This window comes from Poecile atricapillus, chromosome 1 (genome assembly GCF_030490865.1).
Source record: "Poecile atricapillus isolate bPoeAtr1 chromosome 1, bPoeAtr1.hap1, whole genome shotgun sequence".
Taxonomy (NCBI): domain Eukaryota; kingdom Metazoa; phylum Chordata; class Aves; order Passeriformes; family Paridae; genus Poecile; species Poecile atricapillus.
In genome coordinates, this window is record NC_081249.1 from 89602584 (window position 1) to 89627191 (window position 24608).

General features: G+C 41.0%; 1 protein-coding gene across 1 annotated transcript in view; it reads left to right on the forward strand.

Annotated features, from left to right (window-relative positions):
• Window positions 1–24608, forward strand: part of TBX15 (T-box transcription factor 15) — a 90679-nt gene that overhangs the window by 35164 nt on the left and 30907 nt on the right. The window contains exon 2 of the mRNA XM_058849973.1: window positions 19037–19250. Coding sequence (XP_058705956.1) covers window positions 19037–19250 — 214 coding nt within the window. The remainder of the gene's footprint in view (window positions 1–19036; window positions 19251–24608) is intronic.

Genomic DNA, 24608 nt, shown 5'->3' on the forward strand with positions numbered 1-24608 from the left:
TTCTGATTTCAGAGGCCTCTGTTGGTAGAAAAAAGTCATACCTCAGTTTGGGGCCAAATTATATAATAGTGGTTATGGGATGTCATCTGTTGTCTTGCACATAATATTTGCATGTTTTCCCAATCAATCCATAATTGCTTCTATCTGAGCTTCCACAGGGTGGTGCGGAAAGTCCTGACTTCAGCTGCCTGTAAGTCCATTCCAAGGTCCTTGGCAAGAGCACTCTAATTTGAGATGGAGATGCAGGAGTGCTTCCTCTAGTATATCACACTGCAGAGCTTGTTCTCCCTCATTTTGCTGTCTGAGCTATATCTGTGTAGAAAAAGAGCACAACAGAGAATAATTAAAGATCTCCAGTATCACTGGAAATGAGGAAAAATGCCATTGAGGTAGATAATGTAACTGTTGTGATTGAGGTGGGACCTGCAATTCATTTGTACTGAGTTAAAAGTGCACAGAGAAATACTGTAGTGGGTTAAGAAACAGTAGTAGAGGAGTTTCATGGATTTCCTCTGTAATCCAGTTTATGTGGCTTTGTGCCCACCTGCACGTGGTTGTCTGTTTTGTGCAATGTGGGCATCTCCCAGAGGAATAAAAGTTATACCTGGGGAACACTGGTGAGGTGTTCAAAGTCTTTAGCATGTCAGAATAATCTCTGAGCTTCAGCCTGACTTACATTTTCCATAATCTCTTTCCTCTTTATATTTTTCTTTCAAGGTTTTATGCCTTTCCAATGTCCTTTTAATGCCTTTATTTTGCTTTATTACTTGCACTGTGCTTTTTAGAGCTGTGCTGTTATACATATTTGCTGTCTTTTCATCTCCTAATGTTTTCTCCCACTGATTTCTTTAGCTTTTTCCCATTCACCTTCTTCTGCGCCTTCTCCTGTCTTACTATTGTAATCTACAGAGTTTCTACCAGTTTTCTCTGAAGACATTTGAACTCAGGGTGGCCTGAGGAGTTTCATGGGTGGATATGAGTCAACAGGTCTTTTAGGGAAACTTAGAGTCAAAGCCTTAATTTTAGTAAATAAAAAGTATTGTATCCTTCTCTGTGACTGGAGAGGTGGCTCCTGAATGTTTGCATTAGCCACCAAGCCACATAGGAAATTCTTGAGAATGTTTTCAGTGATTTAATTTCTTGGTTACTAAGTCTGCAGACACTGAATTATTTTGAGTATGTGTGGGCAGATTTTATTTTTGCTTTATTTTTCCACTATTCCTTTATTTCGTTAAGTCTTTTGCCTATTGTTTTTATTTTATTTTCCTCTTCCATAAATTATTTCTCTCCCCATAACCTCACCACATCATCTCTTTCCATCTCTGTGTCCTTCCAAGTCCTTTTGATCTTGCTTCTTGTACTCTTTTTTCTCCTTGCATTCTTCTTTCTCCCATTGTCCCTAACAGATTTTATCTGCTCCATCTAAATCTGCTGAGAGCAGAGAGCACTATGCCTCTAAGGCTTTTATGATATTAAAGATTAAAACTTGGAGTGTTTATCTTAGGAGGTCAGAAGATTACCTTTCCCGAGACAGTAACTGCATTGAACCCAAAATTCACCCGTGTTTCTGCTGTAATGTCCTCTGCTGAATGCCCTGACTTTGGGAGCAGAGAAAGGAAACTGCCTGAGGTGTCTTTTCTTTGCTAAGCACTCAGGCAGGGTGCAGCCTTAGAGAGCACCAGTGGCTGCCCTTGCCATTGCCTATGGCAAGGAGAAATGGAAGACTGTGAAGGGATACAGATTGGGGGAAAGGATTTGCAGAGTTTGTCTGTAGCTGCCAGTCCTCAGACACTGTCAGTGAGCCCAGCTTCTGGGGGAGGGTTTTGTGTCTGTGCAGGGAGGCACAGACCTGCCCAGTGGTGAGTGCTAATACATTGCTGCTGCTTTGAGATAGCAAACATGAATTAATCATGGCCTCTATGAGGGAATGGCTCAGGTTTGAGCAATTGTCATAAGTGTGGTTCAGCTTGGTCCTCCCCAGGATGCTTTTAACACAGATGAGCTCAGGCACAGGGAAATATTCCTGGCAGGAGGTTGAGGACATTGTATGTAAGTAGATCTGTGTGTCTTTGCCCTTGCACATGTGCAACCCTTATGTAAACCCCCTCAAAACAACCTCGGTCTTAAATAAGTAAGAAATGGTTTGAGCTCATTGAAGAACTTGGAATATAATAGTTTTCCGTCAGAAATTCTGCATAAAATTGCTTTAAATTGTATGTGGAAAACAAAGCATTTATTGGGATATTGGGATCTGTGCTAAAACAGTCTGTGCTACCACAGAGGTTTTTGCTTTCTGATGTTTTGTACTGTCAAGGCAACCATGCTGCCTTATAAAGTTTAAAAGCTCTGCATTCTTAGACAGACTGTGCTGGCCTGTGTGAGTGATTTGTATGAACTGTAATACACTTTTTACTCAAAAGCTGGACATTTCTGGCAGATTCTTTTGAGTGCTTTTCAGACCTTTGAAATAAAAAGCTACGGACTAAATAAATGGGAGGAAATCACATGCAGTAAATCACCAGGAGTGCATAGACTGTCTCAGGACTGTGAAAGAAATAAAGTGTGAAATAGTAATGATACTGTAAAAGAGATACAATAAAATCAGAAAAAACAGTGGGTCAGGTGCTAAGCAGCATGAAGGCTGTTTTGCTCTGCTCCAGCAGCTCAGTATAGCTGTTAAGCAAATATTTTATAGCTGGAAGTAACACACTCAAGTTCCTCAAGCTGGGTCGTGTGCCCCTCTCACTCTGAGGGTGAAAGAGCAGCACACAGTCCTTGCACCAAGAGTCTGCAGAACTCACTCAGTGGGTCAGTGTGTGGGGACAGAAGCTGTTCTCACTGCATGGAGATTTTTGTGGTTGGAGTTCCTGCTTAGTTCCCTGCCAGTTCCCCAGCTGCTCTGCCCAGTCCTGCTTACAGCACAAGTGGGGGAACCCCAAGTTAATCCTTGCAAATGTTCACAAATGTAACTGTGGTGAGACTGTGATAGATTCCAGAAAAACGAGATTTTGCAGTGAACAGCACAGCAATATTGACAAATCTTATAATTACTGGTGGGTGATGAATTTTACAGCTCTATCATAAAAAAATCACAGGATTTGTTCATGTTGCAAGAAACTGTTTAATTATCTTTTGGTCTAATAGCCATTAGTACTGCATGTGACATTTAAGAGGGGGGAAAAAAATTATTGTGCAGAAGTAATTGTGGTCAGAGAAGAGAGGAGTGAGGATATGTGAAACAATTTTGCAGACACCAGGGCTGGTGAAGAAGAATGGGAAGAGGTGAAGAAGAATGGGAAGAGGTGCTACAGGCACCGGAGCTGAAATTTGGAGGTACATGGGGGAGCAGGGACCCACTTATAGCAAATGGAGAGCCCCATGTCAGGGCAAGTGGATACTGGAAGAAGGATGTGACCCTGTAGGGTCCTGGCAGGACCTGTGGCTCCATGGATAATGGAGCCTATGCTGGAGCAAGTTTACTGGCAGGACTTGTGACCCTGCAGGGGAGCCATGCAGGAGCAGTCTGTACCCGAAAGCCTGTGGAAAGGGATGAGTGCTGGAGCAGCTCGTGAGGAACTGCAGCCTGTGGGAAGGACTCATGTTGGAGAAGTTAGTGGGGACATGTCTCCTGTGGGAGAGACTTCATGTTAGAGTAGGGAAAGGGCTTCATCCCTGAGGAGGAAGCAGAAGCGACGTGATGAACCGACCACAGTCCCCACTGCCATCTCCCCGTGCCTCTGTGTAGCAGGGAGCTCCTGCTGATGTATGAGGAGTTGCCTGCAGGGTAGCAGGACAACAGCAATGATGCAGCAAAACCAGCTGGTTGCAGGAGGCATGCACTGGTGCGTGTACCCTGTGCTACGTGCAGGAGGGAACCTTGGTCTTTCCTGGGACGAGGGACGCTCTTTGTCACAGCCTGTCCAGGAGGAGGGGGTTGTTGTGGCTCAGGTTTCAGTGTGGGGGACAGCCAGTGCCTCCTGGCTGTGCTGTGGAAGGGGCACGCTCTGCCACCTGTCCCCCCAGAGAGGGCTGCATGGCCTCTTGCTGCTTGGAACACGAGGGACCCGAGAAGAACAAGTTCTGGAGCTGTGAGCCTGGGTGAGTGTGGTGAAGGCAGTGGGATACTGTAGGTTACCCCAGCAACATCTGGCACAGGACACTTGCCCTGTGCTCTGAGGGCTTCTCTGCACAGGAGGCTCTTACTGAATAGCTTTATGATTAGCAATCGGTGTAAGGAATTCTTTATTCAAGAAAAAACACAAAGTTGTGCTTTCTGAGTAATCCTATAAACTGACACTGAGATGCCTTCCTGGATTTAGAAACACCACAGTTATTACACAAAGCATGTCCCATGGATGTGACCTTCTCAGCTCCTCCCACTCAGTAAACAGAGAAATTGGTTGTTCTCTAGCTGTCTTCCTTTCAAGAAAGGCACACTGTTTAGAGTAAAATTCACATAAAATAGCTGTTTTTCTGTGAAATATTCAATATAATGAGTGAGGGTCTTGCTCTGGTTGCAGAGAAAAATACAGAAAGGCAGGGGATGTAATAGATCTAATGTTAAATTTGCTTTGCTGCCTTCTGGGGAAAACCCATTGCTCCTATTTTCAAGTGAAGCCAACAAATTTCATTTGTTTACCTTCCTGTAAATATCCTGACTTGTTTTAGCAGCAGAAAGGTAACCGTGGCTGCAAAACTGGCATTTTGCAAAGACATCTTGAAATTCAGCCATGGAAATACCCATTTAATTTCACCTAGCCACTTCTATTTTCTTTTCTTTTACTTTATTTGTTTGGTTTGTTTTTTTTTGGTTGTTTTTTTTAATCTATTCCTCAGTGAAACTTGCCTGCAACTGCTCTGTGTAAATGTGTGAAAGCATTTTAGTACTAGTTTCTTTGCCCCTAAAGGCCATAAAATTTATGTAAAACCCAGACTCTCAGGAGTCAAAAACAGAATGCCAGTCAGGATTCTGGGTGCTTTATGCAACAAAGAGCGCTCTGTTTAAGCAACCCCACATTTCCCTATTGCGTTAATGTTTTTCTCCATCATGAAATGGATGTGGGCAAGAAAGCTGCTGAGATGGGTTAAGAGGTCCCTCCTTAGCTGATGCACACAGGAGGAAATGAGCTGATCTGCTCAAGCAGATCAGACCTGCAGCCAGCAGTACAAAGCCAGACTGAAAGTCCTGAAGTACAAAGTACAAAGCCACACGAGCTGTGGAAAGGGAGGGAACGAATGGTGGGGCATCGAGAACATAGGCCTGGCTCACTGTCATTCCTTCTGCTGGGGTTTTTGGTGAGAAGGCTGTAATGCCTCCTGGACTGTCCTCTCTTCACAGCATTTGATGCCAAGGAGCCAATTCCACCCAATAAACTGTCCTAATCCCCAGCCTCTTCCCTCTCCTTTCTTACCCTGTACATTTGTTGTACTTCTATTTCAGCCTTGTCCTTTCCCTCCCTCTCCCTCTCCTCCTTCCATGGTGCATCTCACTGAAGAGCAGCCCAGCTGCATCTCAGACCCTGCTGGGCTCCAGGCTGGAAGGGGTGGGTCAGAGTTTCACTTTGAAGCATCGCTGTGGGGCTTCCAAACTGTACTGGGAGAGGAAATTGCTGCCTCCTCCCGTAGCCACATGGTCAAACTCAGCAGCATCAGAGACAAGCCCGGGCTGCTTTTCACATCAAATTTTACCACACAAGAAGAAGGTGACAGAAGTATGATTGAAAAGAAGGTGGAGAGCGGGGGAGGAAAGTATGTTCTTCTGAGACTTTCTTTTTCTTCTCCTCTTTTTCCCCAAGAGAACTGGTGGATCCCTTACTAGTTCAGCACTTCTCTCCAACCACTTAATGCTGCAGTATGGAAAGCGCTGAAAGAAAGTTTTGAGCCACAGATGGCAGCATTTCAGCAATAAGGAGGGCATGGGAGGATGCATGAGAGCACCACAGATAATAAATTAAGTGATGAAATAATACGTTAGAAACCCTATAAGGCATGTGCTGTCTGGCTGTTGTGCAATTATGCCCCACTCCCAATGAAACCCCAATGGCAAATTAAACTCTTTTTCCTCTGTGTTCTTCTTGAACTGAGCAGAAAGATAAATCTGCAGCAGTGTCTGGGAAGGATGCAACAAATCACCTGTATGTCAGAAAAGTCACACACTTTTTCATTAAGATTTTTTTTGAGGAATATGCTAAATGGTACTGGTAGGATGGACAGGCACTGAATTCTTGGTGTGTTGGTGTCCATGGGTGTCTTTCCATCTCTGAGCTTTAGTTTGAATGATTTTGACTTTCCATTCTGTGCATTTTCTGCAGTTAGCATACCTTCAGCTTCCTCTGTGCCACAGTTGTTTGTAATAGAAACCCTGAGTGGGAGAGGAGTGTCTCAATGTGCAAGCTCTGAAGCTGGATGGCAGAGTGAGCTTGAACAGGGCTTTTTGGAAGATGTGTGGAGACTGCAAATTCAATGTGCTATCTGTATATCTGTCAGTGCTATTTTAAACTTGTGAAGGCTAAAGTAGAAGTTAATGGTGATGTGAATTCTCATTTTCTATTTCAAAAATACGTGGAATATTTGCATTTTTAGTTGTAGTGGAGATTGAAATTTTGAGAATTTGGTAGATTTCCTTTCCACATGAAAAATTCATCCTTGTTTTCTAAATGAAGTCATTAATTAGAATGCTTCATATTTCTTTTTCTCATCTGCAGTAAGATACAGCAAGCCATTATTTCCACTATCAAAAGGCCAATTTTTTTAGAGAAAAGATGGTTGGAAAGAACGCTCAGCAGGCTCAAAATATGCATATAATTTTCCAAGTGTAGTACATGCTTTTAAAGGTTTTAAAAGAATGGGTTATGAAATAGTTTAGTTCTGCATGGTTGAAAATGTGTGGGTATTCATACACAGAAAATTACTAGCCCTGTTTTTGACATCCCTAAAGGGTGCTATCTGAGGTCACAGAAACCAGCTGCTATCTGAGGTCACCACTGATGCTTTGACATCACTGGTGGGGTAACCAGGCAAACCTGAGACCTTTGAGACTTCAGTGCTTCCAGACCATGCACATTCCAAAGGACATCACACTGTGGCATTCTATTGTTTTTAGTGTGCTGAACTGAGAGTCAAGCAGGCATGAGCATTCTGAATTAAAGTATTTTTCATAAAATACCAAACTACCAGAAGGTTTTGCCAACATTCTCCTTGAATATATCTTTTATATTAGATGTGGATGAGAGAAACAAAGGAAAACAGACTGGAAATTTCCAGTGTTCAGAAATGCTGAATTATGCAATCATCAGTTTTAGTCTTAAGCAGCAGGATGTTTTTAATTTAATAGCTATCTGGATATGATTCTCCATTTCCTTTTATCAGTTTTATTCTGACACGGCTTCTAACCAGAAAGTGGAAAAATGAGCCTCACAGTAGGTAAGGCATGTAGGCACAGGTACAGGTATGACTGAGAAACAGAAATATTTATTTTTTATATATACTTTATATATAAAGTTGTTGTGTGTAACACCTGTGAAGTGTTTATGCCAGAGCCATTCGTGGCCTGTTTTCAGAAGGACTAAGTAAGTACTTTTAGAGTAAGTGCAAGCGATTGGTTGTATTCCCTGTGTGTGCCTGTAAATGCCACGTTAAAAGCCCATACTTCTCTCAGTGAAGTGAAAAAGGTTATGCACCTCTTCAGTTGTACAGATGAAGTGCTGGCGAGTTCTGCAAAGATGAATGAAGTCCATGCAGTTTTCACAGTGAGCTTGTGATCGCCAGATGTTGGAGTGTGTGTGAACGCACTCTGGTGCATCTGTTGTTTGGATAATAGGATATACACGTGTGGGACAACTGTGCAGTGAAGGTGTTATGACACTTGGGACCACGGCTTCAGCAGGCGTAAACCAGGGTGGCTCAGTGGAAGGAACAAAGTCCAGCAGCGCGCGCTTCCTGGAATCAGCGTGTGTGATGGCATGTAGGGACTTGGACATGTGGGACTGCGGTTGGCACAGTGTGTCAGGATGTGACTTAGGGAGCTTCAGCTGAAGACAGTCGCTAAAAGAAAAGAGAAAAAGCCAAGCCACAAATACACATCTAAGGAGCACGAATGTTAAGGGAAAAGGAGAGAATGAATTCAGTGAGGCTGTTCCCTCAGGATAAGTGACCAGTTTTGTGCTGCTTTTCCTCCGTAGAAGTACATGGGAGCTGTGGGATTTTAGAAAAATTCTGAGGGGAAATTCAATTTATGCCTTGGCATGTGTATGTGATATTTCAGATTTCAAATTAAATTGTGTTTATATGACACAGTTGCTTTTCATAGCGCAGGCTTGATTGAAGTTCCTAACACATCTTTTCCAGGACCATGCACCATACTGTTGTAATACAGCCCTGTAACCTATTCAATCACTCGTGATTCTGCCTCCCATAAACTCATACCAACTCCATCACCTACCTTGCTACTTTTAAAAATAATTTGTTTTTTTTCTAGCTTGGTCTTGAAATACTAGAAGCTAATAAAACCAGAACTGTGCTCAGGTTCTTCTGGAGAATCTTTTGTCTCAATCCTACCTGCATGGCTCCATAGTCAGAGGTGGAAAATCGGCTGGTTTGGATGCAAGTCAGTTGTACATGAAGGAAATGAAATGTTTATAATTTGTGAAATTTCCCCAGAATCATTGCTTAGGAAAAAAATCTGGTCACTCTGCAGAGGTGATCAAAACAGCAAACAGAACATTTGATTGCAAGAAACTTCCCAATGGAAAGTACCATTGAAAATACTGTAATCTCTGCTGTGTGAGCCAGCAGCAGATCACTGATTTAAGCCCCAAATACATTTTTAGGAATTCAATCCCATACATATATTTATGTGTCTTTGTGTGTGTGTGTGTCTGTGCGCCCATGTAAGTAATAACAACAGGACAGATTGGGCAAGAGAACAATTTGAGTGTTTAGAGTCAAGGAGAAGCTTTGTCATGAATGAAATCTGAAAGGATTTGGATTACAGCCAAGAAGTTTAGATAGAGGGCAATCTAAATTGTACAAGGGCAGATAGTTTTCCAAAGTCTGGCTCAGAAAGGGATGTGGGAGGTCTGAAAGACAGCTTGGCTAATGTGGCATGTAGATGAAAAAAGTGCACTTTAATGATTTGTTGAACTATTACAAACCCAAACATCAGTTCAACAGGACTAGCCTGATAATTACTGTTTTCCCAAAAGAAAATTGTAGATTGTGAATGAAACAACTCAAACTTGAAACTTCAGCCTAATGGATCTGCATTTTTCTTGTGAAACCATTCCCATGGAAATTTCCTAATGATTTCCTTTCAAAATAGTTGCACTGAGAAAGGAAATACATAGAGTGGCATATATCTTGTTACAGCACTGCAGAAAATGGACAGTCATACTATAAAGGCAAATAAAAAGTACTTTTTCTCTTCTTGTGTGTGCAGTTACATAGTGGGACTCACTGCTGTGTGACAGCAGTGTCAAGAATTCAAAAGGACTAAGGGAAATATAGGACCTTTCTTGTTATTAAGATACCATCTGGCTCCCTGATACTACTGTCATGATAACCACCATGGTATAGGGAAACAAATGTAATGTCTCTTTCCCCACGGTTTGTAGGCCACCAAATATCAGCTTGCAAATATTTAAAATATTAAGCTTCTTCTGTTTGAACTGTGCTTGTGCCTACAAAAAGCGTTAATATTTTCTGGACTTCATAGTCATTTTAAATTTCCCAGCGATTTCACATTGGTCTCAGGAAGAATGGATACCTCTGCAGCCTTAATCTTGTGTCATGTTTGCTGTTTTTTATGAAGAATTTTTCTTTTCCTGTCTGGCAGAGAGCTGTCCAAGCCGCAGAATCCAGAAACAGACGGTCCTAGGGTTGGTGCCCCTTTCCACCAGGGAAGGGCCTGCCACAGAGCTGGGATCTAGTTTCAAACTCCTGCACAATTTGTGGTTATTTAGAGCCAACATTTTGGTTTGAGTTGGTCTCTAAATATTTGTTGTATGGTTTTATTTATAAGAATAATGACTCCATGTTTACAGGCTACAGCATATAATGTATCTAATGCCTGGTCTCTTATTTTTTTTAGCTTGCTCTAACTTTCAAGTGCATTTCCACTCTTTAATTTTACAGAGACTCTTGGACACTGGCCAGACAAATTCTTTGTAGTCTGTACAGTTCAGGATCTTGGCCAGATTAAAGTTGTCATCAATTTCACCTCCCTCTTCTTTTAATAGCATCCCACTTTTCTCCCTTGTACCTCTCATGTTTTTAGAGGTTTCCATTCTCTTCATTCTTCTGTATTTTCTTCAGTATTACATTCTTTTGTTTTTTCTTCTGATTTAACAGAATCTTACTTTTCTGTATGCTCTTTTTAAGCCCTGTATTATTTTAAATATTGTCTTCATAAATATTCACTACTCAGCAGCCTTTTCGTGAGGCTGTACCGGTGATTCCTTGTCCTAAGTCCAATATGAATGACAGCTGCAGAGAATCACCTCAGGGAATTTTAGAAATATCTTCATTTCTTCTATACTGAAATTTCAAATTGCATTTTCCTCAAAGCTAGTCTGACATACTGAAGGCCCAAGCTGTTCTTGTTTTCCAGAAGACAATAATACAACATCAAACTCTGAGTCCAACTTTTGCTGCTTTAGATGATTTTGTTCTCCTGAAATTCAGTTGCCAGAAGCCTCTGCTGGGAAAAATTATGCTTATAAAATTCTTTTAAACAAACAAGATACCACCATCCACAGATGGGAGAGTTTATAGAACAGGTTTCTGGTCATCATCTATTTGATGAGATAGTTTTAGTTGTGATAGATAGTCTAAAACATGGATTGATGAATTGCAGGCAGATTTACTCAAAGAATACGATGGGATTTGGTATGAAGTCAACATAGAAAGCCTACGCTGTGATACTACTCAGAACAATCTTGGTCACCTGGCTTACGCTTCTGTAATGAGAATTTGTGCTTGCCAAGGATGAGTTCAGAGCCCAGCAGTCAGCATCTCCATCTTCAGCTGATGCAGTTCAAAACTAGGGCTGGTGAATTGGAAGTCTGGTCCTAAACTAAATGTTGGTTGTAGCATATAGGTTTCCTTTTTCTCAGCATTCTTTGAAAAATTACAATAGACTGTGAGATAAAACCCCACTTTAAAGTTTAACTGTGGCTGATATTCTTTCTTCTGGCTGGAGCAAAAGTTAACTTTTAAGGGCAAACCCCCAGGGCTGAGTATACTAGTAAACTCCAGCTGCTTTGTACTTCTTTGCCAATATTGAGAAGTCATAAACCCAATTTAACTTTCTGGTTAAACCAGGCTTACAGCTGTTTTGCATTGTTGGAGTGGAGCAGAGCAGCTGGAGCATACCCGTGAATCAGGGTGATTTTTTCTTTGCTGAGTCTTGTGTCTCTTTGTTCAGTCTTACATGGAATAAGACAAGGCAGAGGCAGTCAGCTCTTGGCAGTGCACAGTCAAATTGATGCAAGACCTGCATTTAGAGCCAAAGCCACCATGGGATTTTTGGGTCTTTCTGCTTGTTTTTATATTCTCCTACTAGTTGTGTTTGCCATGGGGACATAGATGTGTGATAACTGTACTGGTCTTAAACTCAGTTTTGGTAAGCGCAGCATTTTTTGAGTGGGTTTTGCATGTTTTCTTGGCTCAAGTCATCTTACAAAAGTACCTTATAGCACTACATATGAGGAGGATGAAGAAGATTTTGAGGTTAAAGTGCCAGAGGAATTCTTCACTTCAGAATCAGCTTGTCTCTATTGGTACCACTTGTGATGGTATCAGGTCATTCCATCTGTCTATGCCACATTTCTCCATCTCTACGACATCTTCCACTTTTGTCTTTTTGAGTCTTGCTGATGTGAATACCATTTTGTCCTGCCATGATTTCATGGTCTTAGGCTAGAAATTAATTACTTGAATGCCTATTTTGGCTGCCTGAGATTGCAATGCAGCATGAATATAGATTAATTTCTTGGTTTGGACAGGTTTGTACTGTCCCCAAATCAGTAAACCTTGATGTTGGTTGCAACTTGCAGTCACGAATGAAATGATAATAAATATTACTGAGGGATACACTAGTTGAACTTTAAAAGGTTCCTTTGAGCAAACAAACTTTCTGTGACTCTATTATCAGTAATAAACAGGCTATAAATTCTAGCTGTATGTAGCCAATAATGGGCTAATGCTGGAAGAAGGGATGATTGATGTAGTAGGGCCTGTGAGTGAATGGAAAAGTTTAGGGGGATAAGAAAATCTATAAGAACACCTGCAGAACTATCTTTGTGTTATTTGTTGTGTGCAGTATGTCCATATGGTTACAATCACCAAGTGTTTAGAAACCTTTGCCTACAGCAAGAGCAATTGCTGGATCAGCTGTGCAAAATACACCGTGCTAATTTGAACAGCTCTGTTGAACTCCAGACTGCTTCACCTCTGCTGCTCCTGCTGCCTTTGCCACAGCCAGACTTCTTGTGTGTTTTTGAAGTTACTGAGATCTTTGGTTTAGCTTCTCCCCAAGTATTTGTTATCAGGGAAAACAGTTGTGTACCTGAAGTAGTTGCACCAGCATCCGCCACACCACAGCCAGATAAATTTTCATTCTTACAAACTGTTTGGACTTAGTGAGTTTCTTTTCTTTCACTTTTATGGGGTTGTGACATTTTGTTTCTAAATTCCAGTAATGTCACACTGCTTTATGCATGGTTCTTAGGCTGCTGATTTTGTGGGGTGGTAGTAGACAGTTTGAAAGTCATAAATCTAAAAAGAAACATGAGATCTGTCTGCAACCAGCAGCAAAAGCAAGGTGTCCACTCCACTAATTTCAGCTGGGTTCATAGGAAAAAAATAAAAACAACAAAAAAATGAAGTTCACCAAATTTTCTTTGTCCATACATGTCCCAGATTTTGTACCTTCTTTGTAATCTGCAGGTTCTAATGGGCAGCAAATCAACTGCAGGGGAGAGGGAAAGGCCACCTGTTGCACTAAATATTCACAAACCCTGCAAACAAAAATAAACAGTAAAAGACCAAACCCTTAACAGCTTGTAGCAGCTGCCACATTCCACCCAAGAGAAATCTTTATGCTAATGGAATCTGACAGGATCTACATTAGATATCTACACATACAGGGGAAAAAATATTAAAAAGAATCAAAACAACAAACCAAAACAACAAGAAAACAACAAACAACCCAACAAAATCATGAGAGAAAGAGAGTAAGTCTGTTGGGCCTCTCTAAGTATGTGAAGTTTTAAGTACGTAAATATTTTGTCATTGTTCCCACTCCTGTAATTTACATTTTTGATTGTTTGAAGTAAAACATTTGTTGAGTGCATGAACTGCATGGCCATGGACTAAATTCAGCTCTACTTCTTTTATTGGATCAGTTAGGGGAGCATTATCCCTGCTATGCTCCAGCTGCAGCAAAAAATTCTGCTGAAGATTCTTCTATGAAGATGCGTAGAAAATAGTCTTTTAATATCTCACATACCAGTTTGCCTCTTGTACCAAATTGATGAAAACCCAGGAAATTTATATGAGGAATACTTGCCAGCTGAATTGTAGAAGGAAGTCAGGCAGTAGCAGCTTGCTGATTTGTGTGGGAGGGCTCTGATCCCAGGACACTGGTGCTGGGAACTGGTGGGGTTTATTGTCTATCATCTTGGGGCACTCAGTGCAGATGCTGACCTCAGAGCCACCATCTTTGTCAGAACAGTGTTTTCCTTCCTATCCGCCAACAAGAAGCCTGGGGATTTGTGGATCAGAAAAAATTATAAGCTGAGGATTTCCAGGGTGATATGGAGATAGTAGAAATGTGAGAAAGGGATTGAGAAAGAAAAAATCTGAACTACTTTAATTTTCTTCTATAAGCTTAGAAATGGCCAAAGGTATCCCTAGAACCCTCTGGTCTGGTTAGACTCTAAGGCTGCTAAAAGTGCTGAGAAATTTCCTCTCCTCCAATTCTGTTAAGCTGCAGTAAGTAGCTGGAAGCATGGTCAGTGTGGTAAGAAGGGATGGCTGGAAGCCATCCAACGGGGCAGTAGAAAAGGGAACTGTCTTTTTGCACAGTGACAGTGAAAGAGAGTTATGCTTCAGGCCTTAGAGAGTTTTTCTGCACATTAAACACAGGGGTCTTTACAGTTTTTTCCCATTATATAGTTTCAACCTCCTTGAAATGCAGTTCTTGCAATAGCCCATCTGGCTTTGACAGATCAGTCCAGGTCCTACGGTCAAAAACACTTGGTCAGTCTGTTTGTCCAGCAAGTTGCCTATAACAAGGGGTGGTGCTTTAATATTTGCTCTGTATTATCTATAGGGAAAAACCTATTAGTCTGGAAGCATTAAGCATTGGCATTTCCCTGTGGTCACCATGTCTGTCTCCACAAAGACCAAAATGTTTGTGTTTTCTTCTGGCTACACATAACTCCATAGAGCAGCAGAAGTAATTGGTGGAAACGTCAGAAAAAAAGAACATAAAGAATGAGCAAGAGTGGAAATGGATAGTTTTAGAAGAAATTTGAAAGAATGGAGAAATGAAGGAAGCAGATTGATACTAACTGTGCAGTCAGCAGTAGCTTTGGAGATGTTCACCTCCATAGCTATGGAACAGCAGGAAGAGCCCCGCTTCAAGCAGACAGGTGAGAGGAACAACCTTGTAAAGAAAAGCAGTTAAGATCGGAAAGTGCATGTTCATGGGTTCCTGTAAAAGCAATAAGGAACATTTTGACCTGAGACAATTCCAACAGAAAGTCCAGTGAAATACCATAGGTTTAGAAATCTCAGTAGAATTACTCCCACTTTTGTAAGGGGTCAGTGATGGATGAGTTAGTTTTGAAGTATTATTTCTCAAGGACTGTAACCTAGCAAGAGAAAATCATAAAATTACTTTAACTGCTGCTTGTTTAATTTATGGCTAAAGTGGCACAAATTACAGATTCATCAGGGTTGAAAGAGACCTTCAAAATCATCTACAGTGATTACAGTGATACAGTGTAGTCAAACTAGCACCACTGTAGTCACCCCTGAACCATATCCCTAAGTGCCACATCCAGACACAGTAGGATTACAGCCCAACATAATGCAAGAGAGTCAGCATTCCTGGGGCTGAGGAGTCTGAGAAGGTCTCCTAACTCTGAAGGGAAGCCATGTCATGGGTGATCTGCCTTCCCCTCTGCCAGGACCCTGAGTTCAGAATGTGGGCTTTTGTATAAGACACCTTTTAAAGGAGAGATGAATACTCTTACCTTGTCACTTTGGAGCTAGAATAAACTTCCTCAGAAGTTTATTCTTACCTTCCTCAGAAATCCTTCTGTTTGTTGTTCAGTCATACACAATATGTAGTACCAGCCCCAGTCTGCATCTCTGGGTGCTCACAGTGTTACATATCCTGTTGGTGCTTCAGGAGCTATTGCCTGCTTTCCCTCTGCTCACACCAGTATAAAGTGAAAGCAATTTGAGTTTAGCAAAGTTGCACCCCACTGATGCTGGTGTGTGAAGAAATCAAGCTCCCAGTTTGAACACCAGAAGAATATTCATATGTTCCTGATCGTTTCATAGCGAGCAAGTATGTGCACAGAGTGGCTTGAGCTGTGCTAGCTGCCAGCTGGCACAATTAACTACTACACATGGAGACTGGTTCACCCTGCATCCCTCTAAGGATTGCTCACTTACAGATGTTCACACCTGTTCCTCGAGTAATTCAAAATCTTAGCACATGGAGAGAACTCCAGTTAAAAGTCACAGAGTCTTATAGACCTGGCTGTCACTAGGGTTGAATTTCATATGTCAGGTGCACTTAACCTCTTCTGAATTCCCTGGGTGTGGACTGTCTCCAACTGGATGACAACATTCAGGAGCACTTAACTCAGGAAAGGCTGAAGAAATCACAAAACATGTCTCACTGCCTATTGAATCTGAACTAAGAACAACAACACAATGGAGAGTGACTCTCCATCTCCTGAGTTAGAAGGAGAGGTAGTTAACTATTCTCTGCACTAACTTGGAGGTAATAATAGTTCACAACTCAGGGCACAAAGTAGTATTCTTGGGGGAAAAAGAGTTCTATTCTCCTTTCTGTGATACCACATGTGTAGGCAAATACTGGCTTATCAGTAATTAGTGAACTCCTTTTGCAATTTTTGATCTATACCAGCATAGAAAATTATATCCAAGGTTGTGGCTCTCCTTTGACTTCCATAATTATAAAAGGCCCCTCCAGAAGTCTGTAAAGTTAGTGGGATGATACCAGTATAAATCAGTGAGAGGGGACTTAAGCCTCTCATATTTAATTTTTTGCAGCATGCTATTCAGGTAAATTCCCAGGGATTCCCAAAGCTCCAGCTACATGCCCAGTTTGAAAGGCTGCCCAGGAAATGCTGGAATGAAGTGGGGACAGCACCTAGCCAGGAGCCATCTGTTGGCCGTTTACCATAGTGCCTCAGAGGACAGTTTCTGAGGGCCTGAACCAAGCACAGATGATGTGGTCTAAACCTGTCTCTAGATTCAGATCTACACTTTAGTACCTCATTTCAGAAGGAGGGCTCCTAGATCCAGTCGCTTCAGACTCCTAGCTTATCTTTAAGTTGGACATTAGGAAGAATTTCTTCACAGACAAGATGATTAGACACTGGAATGGACTGCCCAGAGAGGTGATGGAGTCACTGTCCCTGTTTAAGGAAAAGCTGGATGTGGCACCTAGTGTCATGGTCTGGTTGCCGTGGTGGTGTTCAGCGATAGATTGGACGGGACAATCTCAGAGGTCTTTTCCAGTGTTATCAATTCTGTGATTCTGTGATCTCAGAGAATGTAAGACTTCTGGTTAATCGTTTAGGACGTGAGCAAGTATACAAACAGATGTTACTGTGATTTGTGAAGCACCCTGTCTCTTTTTGTTGAAGGACAAATTGATTAACCATTCCTAGGGAGACCTAAGCATAGTGACCCCTACTCATGCTCACTTCTCCAATGCTTTGAGGTAGAATAATTTGGGCTAGAGGAAGAAGATAAGATTTGTTCCTGTGTCACTGGGATAGTGGAGCAGGGAGCAAATGTCTCAGCCCCTCTGTTCTCTCAGATTGATTATCTGTCCTGTGGCCACAGAACCCCAGAAGATTACCTCATATTATCTTGAATCACCTTGTGTGTAGGATATTTTGGATGTAGGGCTGGTCTCCATGTAGCAATTCTCCATGCATAGGTTTGTGCTACTCCTTTACACGGATGGACCTCTTATTGCCTCAGCCCAACTTGGAAGTGCATGGGAGACATAAAGAACTCCCTCTTCAAAATGGATTGGGAGCAATAAGTACTGAACCCTTCTCGTGTCCTGCAGAATTTCTACATTGTACTGACAGATTGTCTAAATGACTGACAGCTCACTGAAGACACCCCTCAGGCAAAATGTCCTCTGTCCAGTGACATCACCTAGGGCTCTCATGAAAGATAAAATCTTCCTGATGACACTTGGGACTTGAAGTTACCCATAAACCATCAGTCAAACAGTTTTTGTCTGTTCCACAGCAAAATGGATTTTCCAGAAATGTTCCATGTGGCAGGAGGTGAGGATGGTGGTTCTGTGGGTGGTATCTTCACTGCCTCCTTCTTAGCCATAGCTCTCTGCACTGATGTGCAAGTTGCTCCAGGAGACACTCTCTCAGACTTTAAAACCCAGACCCAGCCGCCACGATCTCAGGGTTGTTAAAGAGTTTCTGGCATTTTCTTGGCATGGAAGGAATTTTACATGCCATGATTTCATCGCATTTTTAGAACAGATTGTTACTTTCTGTCTCCTTAGGTTTCGTTTTCAGACAGAGATACCTCTTTCTTTCTCCAAGTGCAGAGAGCCCATGTAAATAGCTGTTTTGTTCATTCACTGGGATGCTTTTACTAGTGTGATCAGTGAGGACACTGTAAAATATTGTTTCTGTATATTCTCTGAAATCCACAGAGCTCTTCCTGAGCCATTTGATGGAGTGTTTCACGTAATTTCATTATTTTCTTAATCATTTATATAATATATAATTTTTATAATACTATTTTATTAAAAATAAGGTTCAAAACTTAACACATTGCTTTGTAGGATGTATTGCGCATTATTTTGATGCAATGCGGGTGTGCAACACTGCTATTTGCAAAATTCCATCTTAGCCCTCTGTATGAAAATGAGGACTGAATATATACAGCCTATCTACCTAATACATACATGAAATATTTTTTAAAGAAATGACCACCTGATTCAACATGCCAGCCCAGACTTTTCAACTAGTTAAACATCACTTTATTGTTGGTTTGTTCATTTTTTTGAGCAAACCTCCTTCTTCTCCCCAGTACTGGTGGTTGTGTCATGTGATCTTTTCTGCAGTTGGCTTCAGTCGTTTCCTTGGAAGCATATTCCATATGTTTACTATCACCTTTTTTTTGTCCTTTAGTAGCCTAGAGCATTTTCTTCACCAAAAGCTTCATGGTTATCCTTCCAGGAAATATCATTGCTCAAAAAAAGTTTTATAAGAGCAAATAAAACACATTTCCAGAACAGTGCTGCCAAATAGCAAAGTAAAAAAAATGTTCCTTGTTTTTGATGATGAAAATATTAAAGGGAATAAAATACTGTGGTGTTTAAAAATAACCAACTCTTTAATAGTACTGTAGGAGAATATTCAATTAAATGGAATGTAGTTTTCCAGTAAGCCCATCTTATCTTAGCTTGAAACAACAGGTTGAATTAATATTTTTCATTTCTGTTTTTCATCTATATTTTGTAATCCTGCCATTGCTGCTACTATTTATATTTTATGTTTAGAGTCTTTTTTTTCAGCTGTTTTAAAAAATTTTACAAAAGCAGACAGATATCATGTTAGAAACTCAAAGCCCCAAATCAGGCTGTAAATCACAAAACCCCATACACATATATGCCATATAAAAGGCCACTGTACTATTCCTTAGCACTTCCTGTGGTGACTTTCCTCTTAGGCTTCACAGTAGGTAGAACTGAAGGGTCTTACCTGGCTTTTTTACTTTGCAGACTCAGAACAGAGCACTGGGTCGGACACAGAGGTGCTGGCAGAAAGGACATCCTGCTCATTTGGCTCCCATTCTGACCTAACATCTGGTGGCTCAGGCCCTCAGCCTCCTCCACCTTCATCCATGGAAGAGATCCAGGTAGAGCTGCAGTGTGCGGACCTCTGGAAAAGATTTCATGACATTGGGACAGAGATGATCATCACGAAAGCAGGCAGGTAAGACATCTCTGGCTTTCTGTCTAGTTACAAAAGAAATCATAACCAAACAAGCACATTTTTATTTTAACTGTTTTTTTTTTTTTTTAAGAAAGATTTTTTTCTCCTTCTTGATAATCCAAATGGATAAACATGCATGAAAAATCAAATAGCTGTCCGAGTTTCTCAGCTGTGTCTCCCATTAGCTTTCTAAAGACAAGTAAAGTTGTTTCATATGACTGTTTGAATAAGTGGCTCCAAAGGAGAACTGGCAGCTGCAGGAAACCATTGGGGATAGCTGTTCCTTTGAGCAAACAAATCAGGAAACAATCATTGTACTGTTGGCTGAACTGAATTTAAGATGAGCTAGGAATTTGGGGGCCAGCCATTTGAGTTTCCTTTCAAGTTTCCATAGCACTTCATGAACTTATTGATTTAATCTCAAATATAGTGAAATTCGAAGTCACCTTTGCATCGAATGAATGTCTTCCTGCAGCTCTAAATAGATGCAGTGTAAATGACTTCCTGTATAAAAGATGTGCAAGCCTAATGCTTTCCTTTGCTATTGCAGTGGTACCACGGCAGCTGAGGTTAGAAAGAGCCACTGATTAGCCAGATTTTTTAAAAAGGCAAACCTCACCATGATAGGTTAGCCAAGGGGAAGCTCTTCACTGCTGACTACTATTTAAAAATGGCAAGGGGTCTGTTTCCCAAAACACAACCTAGAGGTACTTGTACATTTCTACAATCCTAACTAGGATTTTTAGGCACGTTTGCACTAGCAGGGCGTTTCTTTCCTCCACCTAATGAGGTTTTAATTCCGATTGAAGTGGAGAAGGAGGGCGTCAGCACCACGGACAGAGCCCGCCAAGGCGGCAAACACCGGGAGCGACCCGGGAGCTGTCCCGACTGTGCCGCAGAGATGCAGCAGCGACATTTCACCCAAATTTTGGGGAAATCCCACGGTGCTCTATTGTTTACAGCGTTGTTTCTTATCTGTGCTCTCAGAATTTGCCAAAACAGTTCGACTTGTTGTTTTATATGCTTGTGAAGTGAGTGTTATTGCTTTCTAGCCCCAGAAAGTCCAGAAAATTCAAGGAAAGTTATGCTGGACAAAGAACCCAGATGATCCATGAAAAATATTATCAGAGCCAGATTAGCTTCCAGTTTTAGATTTCAGTGGCAAAGGAAGAATTTTTCATCAGTACAGAGCAGGCTGCTGGTTTTGACCTTTTGCCTCAAATGGAAGAGGCAAAGTAACAGGAATGATATCACTTGCTATTGTGCAACACCTCTTCTCTGGAAATGTTAAAGCAGAGAAGCAGAGAAAATCATTACAGTCCTCTTTTTATAGGTGGTGACACTGAGACCTGAGCAGATCAAGTGATCTGTCCAGCATCATTAAATATGGCACTGGAAGAACCAACCTCCTTCTTTCTGAGTTTATCGTCCTGGTGCCTGGACCATGCTGCTTCAGAAACTTAAAATAATACATTATTACCTGTTAGACTAAGTATAATTAATTATCTGATGATATATGGACTAGATAGACTTAAAAGCAGAATAAAAATCTCTATGCCCACCATTTCAAACAAAAATGTCTGGAACTTAGTGGTATGAAGACGATCTTGGCAGCTCACACTTTTCTGAATGAAGTATGCGACCTTTCTGACATCTTACAAGCTCCAGTGTGAATAATTCTTTCACTTACAGAAGACCATGTATCACAATAGAATCATAACTTCCTGTGCAAATAATATATTCATTATATTCTGAAATAATATTCTTTCTCCTTGAAATGCTTGGAATTATTTGAGTACTGATGGCCAACTGTCACATCACTGTCCACAGAAAATCTATGTAATTACTAAACAGATGTGGTTTTTTTCTGCTTGATGATGTTCTTCTCCAGATGTGATGTTAACAATATTGGAGGGCTGCTGTTTTTTCTTTTTCTGTTGACTACATTTGTAGGTTAATCATAATGAGCATAATGAAGAGCTGGGCAGTTTCTTTCAGTAATAACACCTATTTATTGAGGATGGTCCTTACAGGTGTGATAGAATTGGCAAATTAAATGGCTGAACAGTTCAACAGGTTAAACAGTTTTCTCTCAGAGAAGATGTGTCTGTGATGGGTGAGAACTGAGTCTAACCATCCTGTTTCTCCATATGGGATGCATGATATATGATGCATTCCAGAGATTAGATTTTATTATTTCTGGCATAAATAACAGCACTAGTGTTATTCCCTGAAGATTTCTTACTACTTATTCAAATTGCAAGAGACACAAAGTGTAATTCGCATCTGCTTCCTTCCTCACAGAAGATTTTGCTCTTGTTGCTTTGTCTTTGGAAACCCTGAGTCCCATAAGGCCCTCTTGTTTTGAAAGCCATTATAATTACAGACTCAGTTGCCTATACAGCTGCTCCTTAATTTTCTATGACTTGTAAAGCACTGCCTGGTTCCTGCATGTCCCCACAATGTCTCTCTGCTCTCGCTGTGTAATGCTAATTTCTAAACTACGTTCTCATTTCAAACATATTTCTGCCTATGTCAGGCACACTGCACTTTTTGACTTTCAGACTCCTACTCTCACTCACTTTTACTCACTCTCAGTTCTTTGCTGTTTTTCTTTCCTTGATGCTGTGTTTATAGATGTCTTTTTTTTCCTCTTTAACTTACTCCAGTCCTCTTACAACTCTTCCTTTTTCCTTTCCACTGAAACATTTTTATTTAGATTTTGATCAGATGCTTATAACAAGCCTCCTTTGTTCCTTGTCTAAAAGATGAAAATGGCTGTCAGCTGCAGTCATTCAAATCTGCAATTTACCTTTATCTCCTTTTTGTTTGAAAGGCAACCTTGGACTCTGTACAAAATAAATTAATTCATCTTCAGCCCCAGGTCATACTGATTTCAACAACCAGTCCTAAAATAATTTTTAACTCTTTTTCTCTACTCTCCTTTACTAAAAGTGATCATATTGGCAGCATCGGTGGAGGAATTTGAAACCTTTTCCACATCCCTACAATCCCTATCTAATGTCCATGGTCACCTGAGCTGCAGGGATAAATCTGTTTGTTAACAGATGCATAGAAGTGCTGCCCAAAGTGGGAAAAAATGTGCACTTACTCCTGGGGGAATACACTATAGGGAGTGCTTGGAGTCCTCTGGAAGGGAATGGCTGCCTACTGTTTATGGAGGTGGTTTTATGGGTGCTACCATGAATACCAGCATGTCCAAGAGGTATCGTTCTGGCAACACAGGTTCTGCCTTAACAGAGCCTGGATCTCGTCTCAACAATGGGGGAAATGACCTCATCTGTCATACCACAGTTATCATGTGCTGCAGGATGGCTCAAACCAAAATGCTGATAGCCAGGATCGAGAGTAAGACTGGAAAAAGCCATCAGTGAGTGAAACAGGCGACCTTGTCCTCTCCTGACTTCTCTGTGCCTCCTGAGAGGTTAAATGGTACTTAGCCTGCAGTCTTTGCATCGCTGAAATCATGAGTCTGAGGTGTTTGTAGCATGCACTTGGGGCTGTACACATTACCAGGTGTTATTTTTTCTTTTCACTGGAAAGAAGGGTGGGTCCAAAAATGCTCCTCAGTTAGAGAGAGCAGCAGAGATTTTGTAATCAAGCTCTGTTGATGCTGAAGGGGTCCATGGAGAGGACTTCTCAGAGCAAGGCCTGGCAGGCTACAGCTATCAAACTGCTTTTTAGAGTTCCTGGCCTCATGGGCCAGATAAGCTTGCTCCAGCTTCCAGTAGAATGCCCCCTTTGAGAGCAACTGAGAAGATCTGTTGGTCTCCCTCTCCTTCATAAACAATAAATCCATTTGCTACCAAGCCCTGACCTCAGCTTTTCCTCTCAAAACATACATCTCTACATGATCTCATGCTGCAGAGGGAAACAGAAGGGCATTTCTCCACTGCCTTTCATTTCCTTGTCTTGCCTTCCTTTCCTTCACTCCTTACCACATTTGTTTCTCTACAGAAATGTACATTTGGCATCACTCTTAAATGCAGGGAAATATGAGATATGAAATAACAAGGTTAACTCCAGGTTGCCCGGTAAACTCACGCACATTGTAAACACTGTGCATAGTTAATCTGCAGACCTAAATCAGATTATTTTGCAAAGTTTCTCAACTGGATTTTTTTTTTTTTATGTCTGGGTAATGACTGCTCTGCTTATCACTGAAAGAGACACATTTTCTTTTGCTACAATTGAAGAGTACATCCCTTCATTTTAGGCTTTGAATTTACTAGATGTCACCCTTATACAAGTCTACTCTTATCTATGTTCCTAACTTAAGGGTAAGAATCTGAAGCTTTTTTCTAATGTGAAAAAAAATCCATTTTGGGGATATACCTGTGATCCTCCGCCTATGACCAGTTTTCTCGAAGTAAAATTAAACTATATTTTAAAAGAAAATCTTAAATACCACCACCAAAAGATATACTGCTAGCTGCCACAACCCAACCAATTTTTTTGTTGAAAGTTCCCCAACATGATTCTTAATATGAGTACACTCCTGCACTGGCAAATACTTTTTAACCAAGTTCTAGAGATATTTATCTATCATTAGCTTTCTTCACATTTGATGTTCATAAACTTCAATCTCATTATGGAAGAAAACAGAAATTGAGGTGACTGAGGCACATAGCTGTTACTAAAATGCTTTTAAAAACAGTTCTAAGTGATCCTAAAGCAGTAGTAGTAACTTATTTCATATCACATCATATTTCCCCTAAAAGGGTACTGTGTTTAAGTTCATAGTCTAAGTTTAGGAAGACTGTTTTCCTGCTGAGTGGTAAAGCTAACATATAAATAACTTGATCATCCCAAACTGATGCTGATATAAAACCTCCTACTAAAATATATCAGATGTCATCACATGTTCCCTATGAAAACAGACAGCCTTTGTGCCCGTAGCTGTTGACTATGAAGCTGACACCTATCTAGATGAAAGATTCTTGACTGTTTATTAACACAACCATATCCAAATGGCCTGAATTACTTCCAAACCTATGAGCCTCTTGTTTTCTATAAGACTGGTGCCTCTGGGCAACCAAGAGCCGGCCAAGAGGAAATGCAGAAAACAGGGACTTTACCAGGATTATACACGAGCACATCCCTAAGTGTCCACTGTTTGCCTTTTCCATTTCCCTTTTTCCACACAGCAGTGCTGCTGGAGACCTGCTGTGACAGTTCCAGCCACATCTTTATGGAAAAGGAACCTCAGTTAGTTTTCTACCCACAGAAAAAAGAAAAACAGTAATAATTTACAAAACTTTAAAGGTACACTTAAACCTTAGAGAAAGTACTGGGATCAGCTGAGCTCTCTCCGATCATTTTAGAGATTAGCCTCTA